Here is a 15,721-nt window from a genome sequence, read left to right as displayed (position 1 = left end):
AAATGTTAATGATGGCTCAGTTCCATTAAATGTTCCAGTATGGTGATCGAGTGAGTCTGCACCACGAGTACCCTTCCTGAGTGGACAGCAGCCGTCATTAAAGTGACTGAGTACACCTGCATGTTTCCTGCTATTACAGTCAATTTGTCTGCTGTGAAAAAGGCCTGAGGTGTCCTAATCGAGCCAGGTCAGTGTTCTGAATGAGACACTTAATGTGTCCCAGCAGGATACTCGAGTATTCATACGGGATTTGGAATAGTTTTGTCGTCTTTAAAAAAATGCCACTGTCACAGTGGAAAATGTGATCAGAGTCATACTACGCAGAAAAACTCCAAAGTGTGCCTCCTCCCAGGAGACTGAGACATTCAGACTTCCCACTGCTCTCAACAACCTTTGAAAAACACCTCCTGTCTTCCGCCTCCCAATTTACTGGATTATTAATCTTGAGGGAAAGCCCCCAGGTCACTAAGAGAAGCAGGAACGCATCCTCTTCTCATTAACAAAAGAAGCTGCCCATAACCAATCACAGGCCAAGACAGTTACAGAAGGAGTTTCAGTAATGCTGCTGAAACGATCTGTAATCACTCATGCTTTCAAATTAGCCACATTCAATTTACATTCAGTTTTGTCATGAGTGCATTAAACATGCCGTTCTAACTTGCATTCACCATGCAGCTGAGGAACATACTGTGTGAAACATTTACTAGTTACGCCTAAAGCTGCTTCTCAGAGTGTCCACAGTCAATAATCTTGAAGAAAATAATGATCTCATTGGCTTATTCCTGCTGCTTTGTAAACATCTCCTGTCCGATAAACAGAAGGAATACAAGAAGCAGTTTTCTCACAGCATCCATATCTTAAGTAAGTCTGACTTGGTGCAAAAAAAAAGACAACAGAATTTTCAGTCCATTTCAAATTTGGCATTTGCGCAAGAAGAGTTCAGATCTGAGAAACAGTCATTCACTGAAGAGAGTCACTTAAGAGCTGAGAATGCTCTGGAGATCTCATCTGGACATGGCAATGTTCTTAGTTAATAACAAATAACTTACTCCGATATTAAGCCATCTCTTCCTCTGGCGTACCTCTGGTTAAAGAACTCCTCTTCCTCTTCTTCATCCTGACAAAGACAATCAATGTACACTGTGCACATTAAACATACACCACAAAAAGCAATCGTTTCAAGGTAAATCGGCAACATGAAGGTAAACACAGGGCAAACCTTTGTCAGCTCCTGTGCGTTGGCCAGATTATCCACAGCGATGGCCAAGAAGACGTTCAGCAGTGTATCTGTCATGAACGCAGTGAAGAACAAATGCGCCGAAAAGCAGGAACCGATCAGGATTTACAATCTATAATCTCTAATATAATATCAATTTATAGTCATTGCTTGCTTTTTGGGGCGTTTAATTTTGCGTCTCGCAAGCAAAGAAAGACCTCTTGGGTGTTACCATGTCACTTGTCTCTGTTCAAACGTGGATTTATATGTTGTCCATCCACAGAGACCACACCCCTACTGATGCTGTGATGAGGTTTAGTTCAGAAAGCTGATCTGTTTCTAGTCTTCATTCAGGGTCCGAGAGTAGTTTTTCTGTTTCATTCACTGATGAAGACCATGAGATACAGTTCAAAGCTGACAAAAAGCAAGTAAACTAAACTTGATTTTAGTTAAATTTGTCTCACATGGTGATGCTGAGGGCATAAATGATCTTTCAATCATGCTTAAGATTGACAGCACATGTTAAATCATTAAAGTTTATGGACGTACAAACAGTATTTAAGCCTATAAATGAAGATGACACTGAAACTTTGTGTCACGGTGCATTTGAACTTTGCTGTAAACATTTGAAATGCCGAAATAGATTCAAGCATAAGTACAACTTAAAGGTACTTGAGGCATTTACTTCAATATTTCCTGATACATACTTTTACTCCTTCACATTGCAGAGGAAAACATAGACTCCCCTTACATTTATACAACAGTAATAGATGAAAAGTAATTTAAAAAAACATGCAATAAATACAAGAAACTACCTAATTGCTTTCAGCATGCAAAAAACAAAATAAAAAGTAATACTGGTAATGATACTTAAGTAGTAAAGTAATATGATATTGCACATACGATAGAGAAACAAACACTGGAAATGATACTGGTATTCTCTTTCAGTGCTAGGTGTCCGATGATTCAGCTGTCCCCTTCCATTTTTAAACGTGGTGTTGCTGCTTCCATCTGAGTATTTCCACCAGTGATTATGCACAGGCAGCATGGTTATATCAGAGCTCTATGACCACTTCTGAGGTCAACAAGGATACAATTTCCAAACAGTGTGAGCACTATGAAGTAGATCGATGACCACATGCCATACTGTACGCCTCCCTGCGAGCGAATGCCATTATACATCACCTCGTTCCAGTCCTCGCCAGTCAGGATCTGCAGGCAAACGCACAGATTATTTAGCATAAATTGCAGTATATTCAGGACTACCTTGGCCTTACAGTATATTAAGCAGTCGATATGTCCCCTTTGTGCCAACCGGTTCAAAATATAGTACTACAAATGGCAGGAATGGATGTGCGCTGATCAAAACACTCTTTCACAGCGCAGTTGGTTTGTAGCAGATCTGATGTGGACTTGTTCACTTGTTCCCTTGTCTGATATTCATGTGCGCATATGTGTGCATGGATGTGTGGGATGATAGCGGAGGCAGGGGGTGGAGAGCGAGTGAGCAGAGTTGTTTAATCTGCGCCTGGGGTGAGAAATATCCCAGGGTGCAATGTGTCATGGAGAGCAGGCAGAACGAGGGTATCTGTGGGAGCCAAACCTGAAACACTGTCATGATGGCAGCTGGAAACGTGTCAAAGTTGGTGGGAGTGTAATCTTCAAAGATGAACCTAGAGGGAAGGCAGATAGAAAGCAGGGTCAGATATGACCAAGGAAGAATAGGAGGAGGGATGAGAGGAGGTGGAGGACGCGGAGCTATTTTCATCCGGACGCATCATTTCCTCTCCTCTTCATCAAAGACGCCATTGAGGAAACTGCTGTTCGGTTCGCAGAACTGTGGCACGATCAGATATGCAAGTTGAAATATGTGGCGAAATTGAGTTTTCTTCATAATAATTGAGGATTGAAGATGTCAGTACTTACCTCCCTCCAAAAAGCTGCATTCCCAGCAGAGCAAACACCACAATGAAGAGGAAGAGGAGGAAAAGCAGGCTGATAATGGACTTCATGGAGCTCATGAGGGACACAACCAGGTTCCTGAGAGAGGCCCAGTATCTAGCCAAAATAAACAATACATCCTCTGAGTCATTTTCAGTTGGGATCTGTAAATAAAAAAACACTTCTATGACCAAGGCGGACATGTTGTGCTTTAAATTTGGACAGTCTTACTTTGTGATCTTAAAAATTCTCAGTAGTCTCAACGCCCTCAGTACGCTGATGCCAAACGACATTCCAGGCCTGAAGAAGCCCCAAACCACCTCAAAGATGCTGCCAACGATGACCTGCAAGACATATAAGACATGTAAGACACATAAACAAAAAAAAATTGCAGTAAGTTCCATATGATCAGCTTCCATGTAAAAAAAAAACCTTCATTATCTAGAGTAGAAGAGAGCAGATGTAGGCTTTTGTATGAGTGTTAATGACCCTCACGGATTTCCACTCAGCTGCCAGTTTATTATGTAAACCATGCGCTAAAACTAAAAGAGCCCTAAATTAAAGCAACATTTATGATGGTACAATGTTATGTCATTTCACAGAAAAGAAAGAGGCAATTAAGTTTAGTATAATTGGGGTGGACGAAATGACATTCAAAATGATCTCACGGTTTCTCAACGCTTCTTTAAAACAGCCCGAACCAAAACATTATAACCTTCATGAAAAGAAGCTCATGAGCTGAAAGTACTCCTGTTTTAGGTAGGCGTACCTAACAAACTGGCAGCTGAGCATGTGTGGCACTGCTATTGATCTTAACAGTTTGTCGGTCACAGAGATCACAGCGAACCAAGCTGCTGCTGCAGCCTTTTTTTATTGCTTTCTTGATGACAGAAAAAAGGTTGTATCATCAGGTAATAAACAGGTTTAATGGAGGATGTAATGGCACACTTCTAGCTCTGAACAGCTAGAGCACACTACTAAAGGCTTCTCTGCTGTATTTTAGAAATTGGACTAATCTTCATTAATGTGTTAATGTGTAGCAAGTGTCTCCTGTTTCTCCTTTTTTGTTTTTCTTTGAGTTTCCCTTTATAAGATAGAATAAATATATATATATATATATATATATATATGTAAAGGTAACAGCACAAGCACAAAATGTGACACAAATATGCCGTATTAATGCTTGCATTTGTTCACTGAGAACGGTTTTCTTGCAGATTTATATTTTAAAAATCAAATAAAATGGTTGTAATAATAAGAAATCATATTAACACAACCTTTATCAATTACTTAGGTACTTACCACGCATTGCGCACCAGAAATTTTACTTTTTTTGTTTGATGTATGCCTTTTCATCCTTTTTTTTTTCCGAGAATAAGAATGTCAGAATAAGAGATGAAGGATCTCACCCCACAGTCAAAGCAGTTAAAAGATGAATGGAAGTATAGCCGGAAACCCAGGCCATACATCTTCAAAAACATCTCAGCCAGAAACAACCCCAAGAAAACAAACTCTGCATAGTCTGGAGATGAGGAAAAAAGGAAGCAATTCAGACAAAAAGCAGAACGGAGCAGCATACTGCTCAAAACAATGCATTTATAAGACATGATGTTTTTTTTTTTTTTTTTTTATCTAATAAATCCAGGAAAAATGGAACCCACAGAGGAAGATGGTGAGCCAGTTGGGCTGGTTGTGGTGGACAATGGCCACACAGATGGTGTTGAGAGCAACCAGACTGAGCACCATCAAGTAGAAAGTGTCGGTCTTCACCATGCGGCGGATGGAGATACGCAACATGCGCTCTTTACGTCGCAGGTAGGCCGCCGGGCCACGACGGCCGCTGCGGAAGTTCATCCTTGATCTCGACATGCCTGAAAGACAAAGAAGCACAAGAACAAATGAGAAGAGAAAGGTTTTACACACAGGAGGGCAGGCAGTTTGAGAGTTGGCTGTATGTTAGTGAAGAGCTCTGAGACAATCCTGTAAAGAAAGGAGGAGGTAGGCTACTGTAAAGAACAGACTGAAATGTTCTTCACTCACTGGCAGTAGACATGTCTGTGTACTTCTCATCCCCCGGTGCTCCTCGTCGTGCGCCCGTCTTCTTACTTGCTCTCTTTAACACTGAAAATGTTCCACAAAAACTTTAGCGAGATTCTCAGTTGATTTCAATAAATTAAGAGTGGAAATCCAAACAACAAATGAACTGAAAACTCCGACTGACTCAGTAAGGTCTGAATAAGCTTAATAACGGTAATGGCAGAGACAGACGTTGGGTCCATTCCACAGACTGTTACTGGTAACACATACATGAAGCCAAAACCAAAGTCTAATTCTGTCCTTATCTTCTGGGTTTCCTCCAAGTAACCTTCAAAGATTTTCTATGTGAACAGCCAGCTCAGTGTTTATTCAGTGTGTGTACTTACATGCAAATACACATACAGTATATACACACACAGGCAGTGACAGTAAACCTTCACAGTTTATATATATTTATAATTTTCTATATCAAGGCACAGGACTGTGCTTACATCCACGGTCAAGTGTTTTTGTGAGTCAACTAGTAATGTAAGATTAATATGAGCATTGTTGCTATGGCTACCTGCAGGTGAATATTTCTTGTATGGTCTAAAATATTGACTAGAATGATGCTTAAGGTACAAGTAGTTGGATTGGATAAAGGTGTTACGAGGTATAGGTGTGACTGCAAGTCTCAGACGTGAACTTACCATCCAACGGTGACCTCCCTGAATTTTTATTCTCCTCTGCAAGCATTACTTCCTCTGTAATACAGTGAAACTGGAGGTTACACACAGACATATTTGTTTTCATCAAAGCACAGCTCAACCATCAGACATGGAAACATACATTTCAGGGTTGTACTGTTTAGGATGTCTGCAAACATTCGCAGGATCTGAGGCCAAACTGATGCAAACGCTGCTTTGAGAGGCCAGTATGACCTCCTTTAAAGACAGAGCTCTTATTCTCTCTTGCATTCTCGCCACATCTCTCTCTCTTTTCTCCCCCTCTTCCCACACTCTCCCACGTCCATGCACGCATAAATATGCACAGCAGCTCTCTCTCTCACACACACACGCATGAAATCACACAAACACACACAAATGCGCGTGCACATGTATACATGCACACAAATTTAAGTCAGTGAGTCAGTATCACCTTTTTCTCACCCTCTGCTTGCGTGGGAGACTAGCAATGTAGATTGCCATTACAGCACTGTGTGTTTGTACAACTCAACTCAGCTATTCTACTGTAGATCCAAAACTCAAAGTGTCTGTTGCAGAGCAAATACTTTGAAAACCAAAAACAAAAAAATAGGCCAGATGTTTAATAAATCATTGTGTCAGCTTATAGAGCATGGTTGCATTGTATTTTGTACTACGGAATTAACAGCAAAAATCAATGGAATACACAAGAATTTTGAGAACTGCACTCATTCACTCTCTAGGAAAGAGTTGGACGAGACGACTGACATCACTGTCAAATTTGTGTGATGACGAAACCGTAGATTAATTTACGTGACAGTTTCACGAATCCTTGTGAGACCGGGTTGGATAAATATACACCAATGGTCAGAGGAAAGTTAGCGTAGCTTAGCATAAAAACTAGAAACAGTGAGAAACAGCTAGTCTGGCTCCCTCTAAATTTCACAAACATGAATATCAGCACTTCCAAAGCTAACACATTGTTGTATTTTGCATTCTGCTGTCACTTATTTGCATATAGGGCATTAACTGGAAAGCTGGGAAGATCAATTCCTATTTTTGAACAAAAAACATACTTATCTGGACCATCTGAAAGTTGTAGAAATAACTTGTTTTTCTTTTCACATAACTTTTGCACATGTAGCTGTCTGAGCAAACCCTTGAGTTATAACAGCAGAGAAACATGCAGATCCAAAATGCATGTATAACTAGTTATGTGTTGATTTTAGGGCAGCACTAGTGATTAGGGAAACTCTCCCACATTTAGAAGATCACAGATTGAGTCAGTATCCTTCTTCGGTCGACCAACAGCTCACTGAAACCTGGCTGCTAACTCACTGTAATAAAAGGTGTAAAGTTGTTCTGCTGCCCAGTACCTGCCCTGTCTATCCAGGCTCGATAGCCATTCAGTTCTCGTTCCACCTGCTGCTGGCGACGCAGCTTCATGAAAGCCCTCCGGTTCTCCACCCTCTCTCTCTCCTTGGCGAATTCTCTGAAAAGATAAACACAAACACATCTGTCTTAATCCATAATACAAAAGTGAAGATGGAAATACCTGCTATTTTACATAAATGAAAAGGAAAAACTCACCCAGACAGGACACCCAACACTAGGTTCAAGACAAAGAATGAGCCGATAATGATGAGTGGAATGAAGTACATCCAGTTCCATGTAGGACCCAAGGCATCGTTGGTCTGAAATCCCAAACAGTCGTGTTATTAAATATCTAACAGCAGTCATTGTGATGCTCTGGAGTTGATACGTAACTGAATATTTGAGCTTACGTTATAGAGAACAGCTGTCCATCCCTCCATGGTAATACACTGGAAGACGGTGAGAACAGCAAACAGGATGTTGTCAAACTGCGTGATGCCGTCGTTGGGCCCGATCCAGGTGTCGTTGCAGTCGTACTTCTCTGGACACTTCCTCACTCCGCAAGCAAATGCCAGCTCTGTTGAGTCAACAGTCTCATTGTCTACAAAAATAAATAACAAAAATGTTAGTGTTCTGCTTATTGAAATACATACATAATGCACACACTGACAGATAGTCATTATTAGTCTACTGCAGCTGAAACTCTAAACCCCAAAACCTGACAGAGGGTTTCAAAGGTATGTTGTTTATAAAAAAAAAAAAAAAAGTAAAAATCACTAAAATTATACTATTTACCAGAGCCAGAAACTGTGCAAACACAACAACCTGTTGGATTTTCAACTTTCTGACAGGGCTTGAACTAATCATGCCTGACATGCTGTTCTGTTGGGAAACTTCATAGGAGAAAATGGTCTAAGCTTGAAATCATGATATTTCATCAACTCATTTTATTCAACATCTCTTAAAATTTGATAAAAAATACATCATTGGTAATACATGTGGCACATTTTTGAGTTGTCTCAACTTCTAGCTATGGTTGGGCTGTTTCCATAGAGGTGTAGAATGCTATGGTGAAGTGTAAAATGAGTCTGCATGAGAAAAACGTGAGAAGAAAAAATAAGTCCAGAAGCTGCTAGAAGTTCAAAGGGAAAACCTCTGAACACATTGTGGTCACTTTTGATTTAAAGTACAAATGTGCAGCTACCCATTCACACTCATATTTAGGACGAAAATAGTCACTGAGATGCCAAACGGACTAAGCTTTATAAGAAAAGAATTTGAAGGTGGAGCTGCTAGAAGGTTATTTAGCTTAACCCGGAGACTGTATACTGTTAGCCTGTCTTTAGAAAAAAGCAAACAAATGTGCTTGCAACACATGTAAAGTACATTGATGACATGTTACTGTATATCTTGCTTGTTTAAAAAACATTGTCTTTTTAAACTTTGGTTTTACATAGTTTAAATGTGACAGCTGTTGACCCTTAACAGTGCTAGCAGCAGGATTTCTGTGTGGACAGAGCTGCATTAGCTGTTTCCAGTGAGTTTGCTGAACCGCTATGAAAGACACTGTAATTTCAAGGCATTTACGTGCTACACCTAAATAATCTCTGCATTGCTTTCCATGCATCCTGTTGTCCTCATTACCTGAAAATGCATTCTGATTTGTATGACCTCAAATGAACATCTTTACCATGAGATGGTTGTATTTGACATTCACTTGTTGAATGCTGTGAATATACTGGGTAACAGAGAAACCTCTAAAATGAAAAATACATTTGTATTCACTTTTACTGTATTTTACACTAGTGAAGTATTTTGTGGAGCATTAGAGTATTTTGCACGTCTTGACACAAGTTTGAAGGGGAAGTTTAAACGTTGAAGGCCCATCGGACAATTATGGGTTGGACAGATTTATTTTTCCCACTCTGGGTACTGTGAAACTATGCAGGTTTTACTTCCACTATCCATCTCTAAGTTAGGCGAGGACAGTAAATGCTATTGCATAGCTATGATTACAGAGTAGATGTTGACTAATTAATCAGCAGCAAAACCAGCGAGTAACAACTCTAATAATACGCCTGAACTCTGTGCTGCTATAATCTACTAAAGGCCTCAATTTCTAAAACAAAGATGTCCACACCCTCTATTTGGAAACAATCACAGATTTTGTATACCCGGTGAGGAATCAGTCACAGTCAGTCATAAATAACCCAAAACAAATCCCTGACAGAAAATATATTTCTTATGTTAGTGGTAATATAATAGCAGATGCTCTTCAGCACATCAGGTCCCCACAGATAGCAAGACCAAAATTCATTCTTATAGAATCAGATTGATGGATGACAAAACATTCCAAGAGTAAGTTCATCAACCTCACCACATACTCAATGTTAAGACTGATGGGGATGACTTTGGATTCCATGTTATCCACATTCAACCTGCTCTGTGTCAGACCTGCTCGGTATCCAAGTATGGGAAGCAACCTCTGGCTTGACCAATCACAAAAGCTTCATCACATCTGTCTAAAGACAATCACATGAAGTGACACGTGCCCTCCTGTCCCTGTAAGGATCACTTGAGCTTCCAGCTGTTTTGACTCTGGACTATCCCACTGAACGATGCAGCTGTCATGGTCAGTCCATGAATGCAGGTTGTCTCGAGAAAAAGTATTTTTGAGGGGTGGTTGCCATCTTGTAGCGGACCCTCTCATATTTACACTGACAGGCTAGAATGTTGAGTGACCTTGGAAGTGTGCGTGACTATTTCTAGCTGTCAAAACTGATTTTTTCTCCCCCAAGAACAGCGGAGTTACGTGACAATTGGCATACATTTATCTGTAAATCCGTCTGTCTGTCTGTCTGTCTGTCTGTCTGTCTGTGTGTGTGTGTGAAACATTACTCAAAAACAGATTAACAGATTTAGATGACATTTTCAGGGAAAGTCAGAAATGACACAAGGACCACCTCATTATATTTTTACAGTGATACGGCTTAAAGTCTGGATCCACGGCTTTGTTGACAATTTCTCATTGTGAGACAGCGGCACAGCGTCACTGTAACCATGACTTGAACACTGTCAGTTACCTGCTGACGATCACAGGATTGCGATCCTACTACAAATTGACTGAATTATCAGTTGGAAATCAAACAAGGAACAAATGATTAAACTGTGGGGTGTTTCTGAGTCCCATCAATTCCTGCCGCCCACAACATATTTAGGTCACTCAATGCAGCAAACCCCAGCCAGACAATGGTGAAGCTCACAAAGCCTTTATTTACGTTCAGCCGTCAGTCTTATTTTGAACACAAATTCAGCTTTCTGTCCCCCAATCCTTTCTTCAGGAAACACCGTAAGAGCTTGTCCTCATTCCAGCCAGATGCTTTTAAGTTTATTCACATCCTTTGGTAGACAGCAACAGCATCTTTACGTGAATTCTCAGACTTTTCCGCAGCGTCTTCGTCATGTCATGAAACTGCTTCTTAGTTAAACACTTCCTGTGCCGCTGGAATAGTGACAAAATAAAGGCTCATGATATTAAAATATGCCTTCAAAATAAAAGCATGGAGGGAACGGCTATTTTAACACTAGCAAAACAAAGGCTTTCCAAAAGTGATGGACTGATCAACAGACCTTTATAAGAGTAATTATAGCATAACATACATATGCAATACACATGCCTATGCTCAGCACAAGGTCACTGTGTAATAAAGATTTCATCTGCTGGAAATGATACGTCAACTGAGCAGCCTTGGTGGAGTACGGTGCTCTGAGTGCTTTTCTTGTTAGCTACTTTGGCTACCACCGAATCCTCTCAGATGAACACCCATATCAGCAAGGTGAAGAATGCTGCATCTTGCCCTTGCATAGTCACTTCTACTTTGACCTTTCCTCATTGATCCTTTGATCCTCATTCCACTTTTCTTTGCATTTTTGGGTGGTAAAACAGGCTCAGACCCTGACTGGTGCAGAACCCCGGTGAAGATGTTCTCCGCTGTTCAATAAGCTCAGTGGCTGACACTCATTGAGCTGTAATGATTGATTTTCCCAGCTACAACAATGGAAAGGATGAGCCGAGCAGCTCCATGCGATTTTTTACCCTCTCCGGCCCCCATTTAGATTGACCCTCATGAGGCGTGTCAGCTGGCTGGGCATTGACCAACAAACAGTACAAGACAACAAGGGAGAAGAGAGGGATTTGTATGTTGGCAGCTCACACCCACTGCCCTGGCATGTATGAAGGAAATTAGGTGTAATTGGGAACTGCACAGAGTTCCAATCTAAAGTTTTTCTGGCCTTGAAATTGTCAACAGTAAAACCAACACACCAAGACATTTTAAGACATGTGCCTTCTGCAAAACACTCAAACTAAGTTGGACTTAATCTAAAGTTTCATCTGACTTACAGCTTTTTGTTGTTTGTAGTTTGTGTGGATCTTACCAAGAATGTCATCTGATGGCAGGCAAGTGTGGTGGAGCTTCCCGCTGTAGAACTCCAGACCGATGATGGCAAACATGAGGATGGCGAAGAACAAAAGAAGGCCGATCTGGAGCAGCGGGATCATGGCCTTCATGATGGACTTCAGCACAATCTGCAGGCCTTCAAGTAAAGAAAAAGACATCAGAATAACACAAAATATTGCAACTCCACAAATACATTGAGATCTTCTGTTGCGGAGGTTACTCTTATCTCCTAATAACTGTACAATTTCCTGTTGTTTTCAAAAGCCTAATCTTTCTGCGCATCAAGACTAGTTGGTAGCTTGAATAAAAAAGGAAATAAAAGAAACAAAAATCTTAATAAACAGCACATTAATTTTATTTGAATTTGTATCATCCCAAAGGCTGCAGCTGTAGCAATAAAAGGTGTTGCCACTGTAATAGAAGACATTTAGGAGAATAATGACCCTATATTTTCTAGCTTTTGACTGTGCCATAATCAAGGTACCGTCATTCCATGGTGTGTTTACATTGTTTTGTGTAGTGTCTATGATGCGTACATAGATAATCGAATTAGTCAAATTATCGCAAACACTGTACATTTATGGGAAAATTAACAGCATAAAATGCTCAAAAAGCCTAAAAAAAGTGGCTAAAAACCCAGCTGGTTAATTTTGTATGGAAAATGCCATCGGTTTGAATTGAATATTAATATAATATAATAATTAATATATTTTGATTTTTACTAACACATATGTTTAAAAAACAGCCCTTGCGATCCAGATATATCCCATCAAGTTTGACCTTACAATAAGGGGTAAGTAACTGACTCACTGGGGATCCCAGAGACCAGTTTAAGTGGTCTCAGCACTCGCACAGCCCTCAGGGTCCGCAGGTCGACTGGGATGTTCATGTGGGCACCAGCAGTGGCCAGGATCCTGGTGAACAGAGACATTACATATACATTATAATAACTGGAAGATTGCCGTTAGGAATGCTAGATTGACATATATTTATATAGTATATACTTTCTGTTAGATTAATAGCTTTCTTATTTGTGATGGCCTAAAAACGAGAAAGACATCTGGGTTAAAATACGGACTGTGCAACGGGGACATATAAAAACATTCATTAGCAGCTAAATCTGGTACAAAACCTCCCTTTCCTATCTTGAGATGAATGGTTTTTGTCAGCGGTGTCTGAAAAATTGAATTCAAAAATAGATAAAAGGCACCAAATGGATGTAACTGAAGGTCAGTTTTGGAAATGAGTCACTCATTTTAAAGGAAAAAAGGCAAATAAATGGATTTGTCGTCGTGCAGACAACTGTACGGCCAGCGAGCACTACAGTATGTGCACTTAATGTACTCAGACTCGCCTGGTGAGAGACAACGAATGCACAGCCACATACACCTGGCAGGCATCTCTACTCACATGTGCCCACACACACACACCGATGTCCCTCCACCCACACACACAAACAGTGGAAAACAGCAGCAGGAGCAACTGAATAGCAATCTGTGTAAAATCACATCTGGAGGTTAGGGTTAGTTGTGCTAATGTTATCACCAAAACTACCAAAAGGAGCTGCATTAATTTATCATATAATTATATATACACGTGTTAATTACATAATAAGAATTCTCACATAAATTACAGTTTTTAAATTCACGTTTTTCACTGATGAGAGGGTTGATATCTACTGCTAAATGATACCTAAACAGAGTTGTGAAAATTATCCTAGAAATCACAATTATTTTCCAGGTTTGATCATCTCTCTATTACACACACACACACACACACACACACACACATATTCAGTCACAGATACAAATATACAAACTCATAAAATCTTTGGACAGTGTTGGGAAGTGTGGGGGAGGGCGTGTGTGTGTGTGTGTGTGTGCATGTGTGTGTGTGAGAGAGAGAGAAAGAGCAGGGGGTAGAAAGCACATGGCAGAAACTCAAGTGTAAACCCACGCAGAATCTCTCCTGAAAGCAGTGGGAGGGAGAGAGGCCAAGTGAGTGAGTGAATGAGTGAGGCCATGTTCACACTAATGCGGATAAATTTGAAAACACTTTCAAAGTGCTGAAAGCTGACTGTCCAAAACACCATGTACAGAACCTTTTCTGAAACTTAAGTGACAGCACTGGATGTTGTGCAGGACGTCTGCAAACAACAATCAATAAATCTTTAGGCGGTGGAGTTGGAGTCAGAAATGTCAAATTTACGGAGCTGGACGAATTTAAGTCAACTTCTTTCAGAGAAAACTGATGTTCTCTACAAGTATCACAGCTGCCAAACACAAATAATGTACACTGATTTGCAAATATTAGTATACAAGTGTTACAGAGATACTCCAGAAATTCTGTCGATAATCGTCTACAAAGTTAAGAAAGTTGCCAGTCTTTTAAAAAAAAATTCTGTATTTTTCAGGTTTATCAGATTTTCAGTGATGGGTACAATTCACATGTGTCAGCATGTGCACAGTATTATCATTGCTCTTTTTTCAGAAAACACTTTCCTGTCCAAGAAAGTAAAAATAAAACAAACTAAACATCTTTATGAACATTAGGGAGAGACCGTTACAGTGTCTTTAATTTTTTTAGACTCAAAATTCAATTAGGCTTTTTAATTTAGAAGCTGCCGGTCTTAAACGAATAATGCTCCAAACCGTTGCAGCTTAGACATCTTGACTTGTGCTCCTAAGTGTAGATCTGCCTCCAAAACCAGTGGATTGTCCAGAATGCATCAGTAATATGCCCATGTGGGTATCGCACATGACATAGTGCTCAACAAATTAAAATACAAAATTGTCTACTACATTAATTTATGACCAAATACCGGCTGAACTAATAAAAACAACATACCCATCAGCCTCAGCAACACTTCAGGGGTAGAATGCTCACCAGCTAAACAAAGATAGTAAACATCATACCTTCTAAATACCTGCATTTTGGCACTGTGAGCGTGTCATGCAATATTATGCCAATGCAGGCACAAACAGATTTGATAACTACTGAACATATTTAGAACGTATTTGCAGGCGTAAGGAGAGAATTTAGCTTTGGGGTGAACCACAGCCAAAGCAACAAACAAAAACAAACGTCTTAACCAGAAATAACGTCAAACCGTTATAAAACACCTGAAATCTCTTACTAGAATAAAGACAGCAGCCCACCCTTAAAAACTGGACTCGATAAGACTAACAAAGACCTCAACAAAAGCTACAGGCAGACATTGTGAATATAAGGATGGCTGTTTAGGAGGAGACAAAGGCAGGTGACTGCCCTGCAACTAGGAAGTGGCTCTTTATGTCAGGAGCCAATCATCTGCAAGTCTGTAGTTAATCCACCAATCACCAACCTGTGCCCACACACACACTCCAACTGAGATATTCACACATGCATTCACACCTGATATATTAAAAAAAAATTGTATATACAGACTGATTATACAACAAAATACGGTAACAATCTGAACGTCAACATCAACACATCAACGGACATTATACAACATTACAGCTGTTTTTGACTGAACGGAAACTGATCTTGTTGTGTCGATTCAAAATACCTTAATACCAATCACCCTAAATGCTCTCGCTAAGGGTCACAATGTTTCCTCTTTTTTTTTTTAAATCGTTTTGGGTTGGAATAAAATTTCACCACAAATGGGATAAACATCCATAACACTGTCATCTCTAAAGGATTCACAGCACGTAATCACAAACCATCCAAGACGCAGCTTGGAGGCCAGGTCAACACTTTGGTGCGTTGTGCTGCTCACCTGGCAGTGGTTTGAAGGCTGCGGCTGATGGGTGTATAGTAAGGCTGTCAGACGACTGTACATGCCGTACTCTGACACCGTGTCTATATTTTGTGCATGCGTCACGAGTGTCGTCTCTCCCGGCGATTACTAAACACCGCAGCAATCACAACTCAGCCAGCAGTAGTGGCACTTTAAATCAAATTAAATTAACGAACACGACAAATGAAGTCTGTCTGTTTCCTTTCTCTTTTTTTGTGGCACTAAT

The 15,721-nt window shown here is 40.2% G+C and overlaps 1 protein-coding gene across 4 annotated transcripts in view; it reads right to left on the bottom strand.

The window, feature by feature from the left end:
• Positions 1–15,721, bottom strand: part of LOC110958116 (voltage-dependent R-type calcium channel subunit alpha-1E-like) — a 53,724-nt gene that overhangs the window by 22,682 nt on the left and 15,321 nt on the right. For 3 of the 4 annotated variants that reach the window (XM_051952883.1, XM_051952882.1, XM_051952885.1), the window contains exons 2-16: positions 12,522–12,625; positions 11,689–11,847; positions 7,662–7,852; positions 7,468–7,571; positions 7,254–7,369; positions 5,884–5,937; positions 5,198–5,278; positions 4,819–5,028; positions 4,567–4,679; positions 3,389–3,501; positions 3,143–3,274; positions 2,820–2,889; positions 2,311–2,428; positions 1,220–1,287; positions 1,050–1,117 (exon numbers count right to left, since the gene is read on the bottom strand). In XM_051952883.1, coding sequence (XP_051808843.1) covers positions 1,050–1,117; positions 1,220–1,287; positions 2,311–2,428; positions 2,820–2,889; positions 3,143–3,274; positions 3,389–3,501; positions 4,567–4,679; positions 4,819–5,028; positions 5,198–5,278; positions 5,884–5,937; positions 7,254–7,369; positions 7,468–7,571; positions 7,662–7,852; positions 11,689–11,847; positions 12,522–12,625 — 1,701 coding nt within the window. The remainder of the gene's footprint in view (positions 1–1,049; positions 1,118–1,219; positions 1,288–2,310; positions 2,429–2,819; positions 2,890–3,142; positions 3,275–3,388; positions 3,502–4,566; positions 4,680–4,818; positions 5,029–5,197; positions 5,279–5,883; positions 5,938–7,253; positions 7,370–7,467; positions 7,572–7,661; positions 7,853–11,688; positions 11,848–12,521; positions 12,626–15,721) is intronic. The other variant, XM_051952884.1, reaches the window with a different exon arrangement.

Source organism: Acanthochromis polyacanthus, chromosome 9 (genome assembly GCF_021347895.1).
Source record: "Acanthochromis polyacanthus isolate Apoly-LR-REF ecotype Palm Island chromosome 9, KAUST_Apoly_ChrSc, whole genome shotgun sequence".
Classification (NCBI taxonomy): Eukaryota; Metazoa; Chordata; class Actinopteri; family Pomacentridae; genus Acanthochromis; species Acanthochromis polyacanthus.
This window is presented reverse-complemented; position numbering and strand designations above follow the sequence as displayed.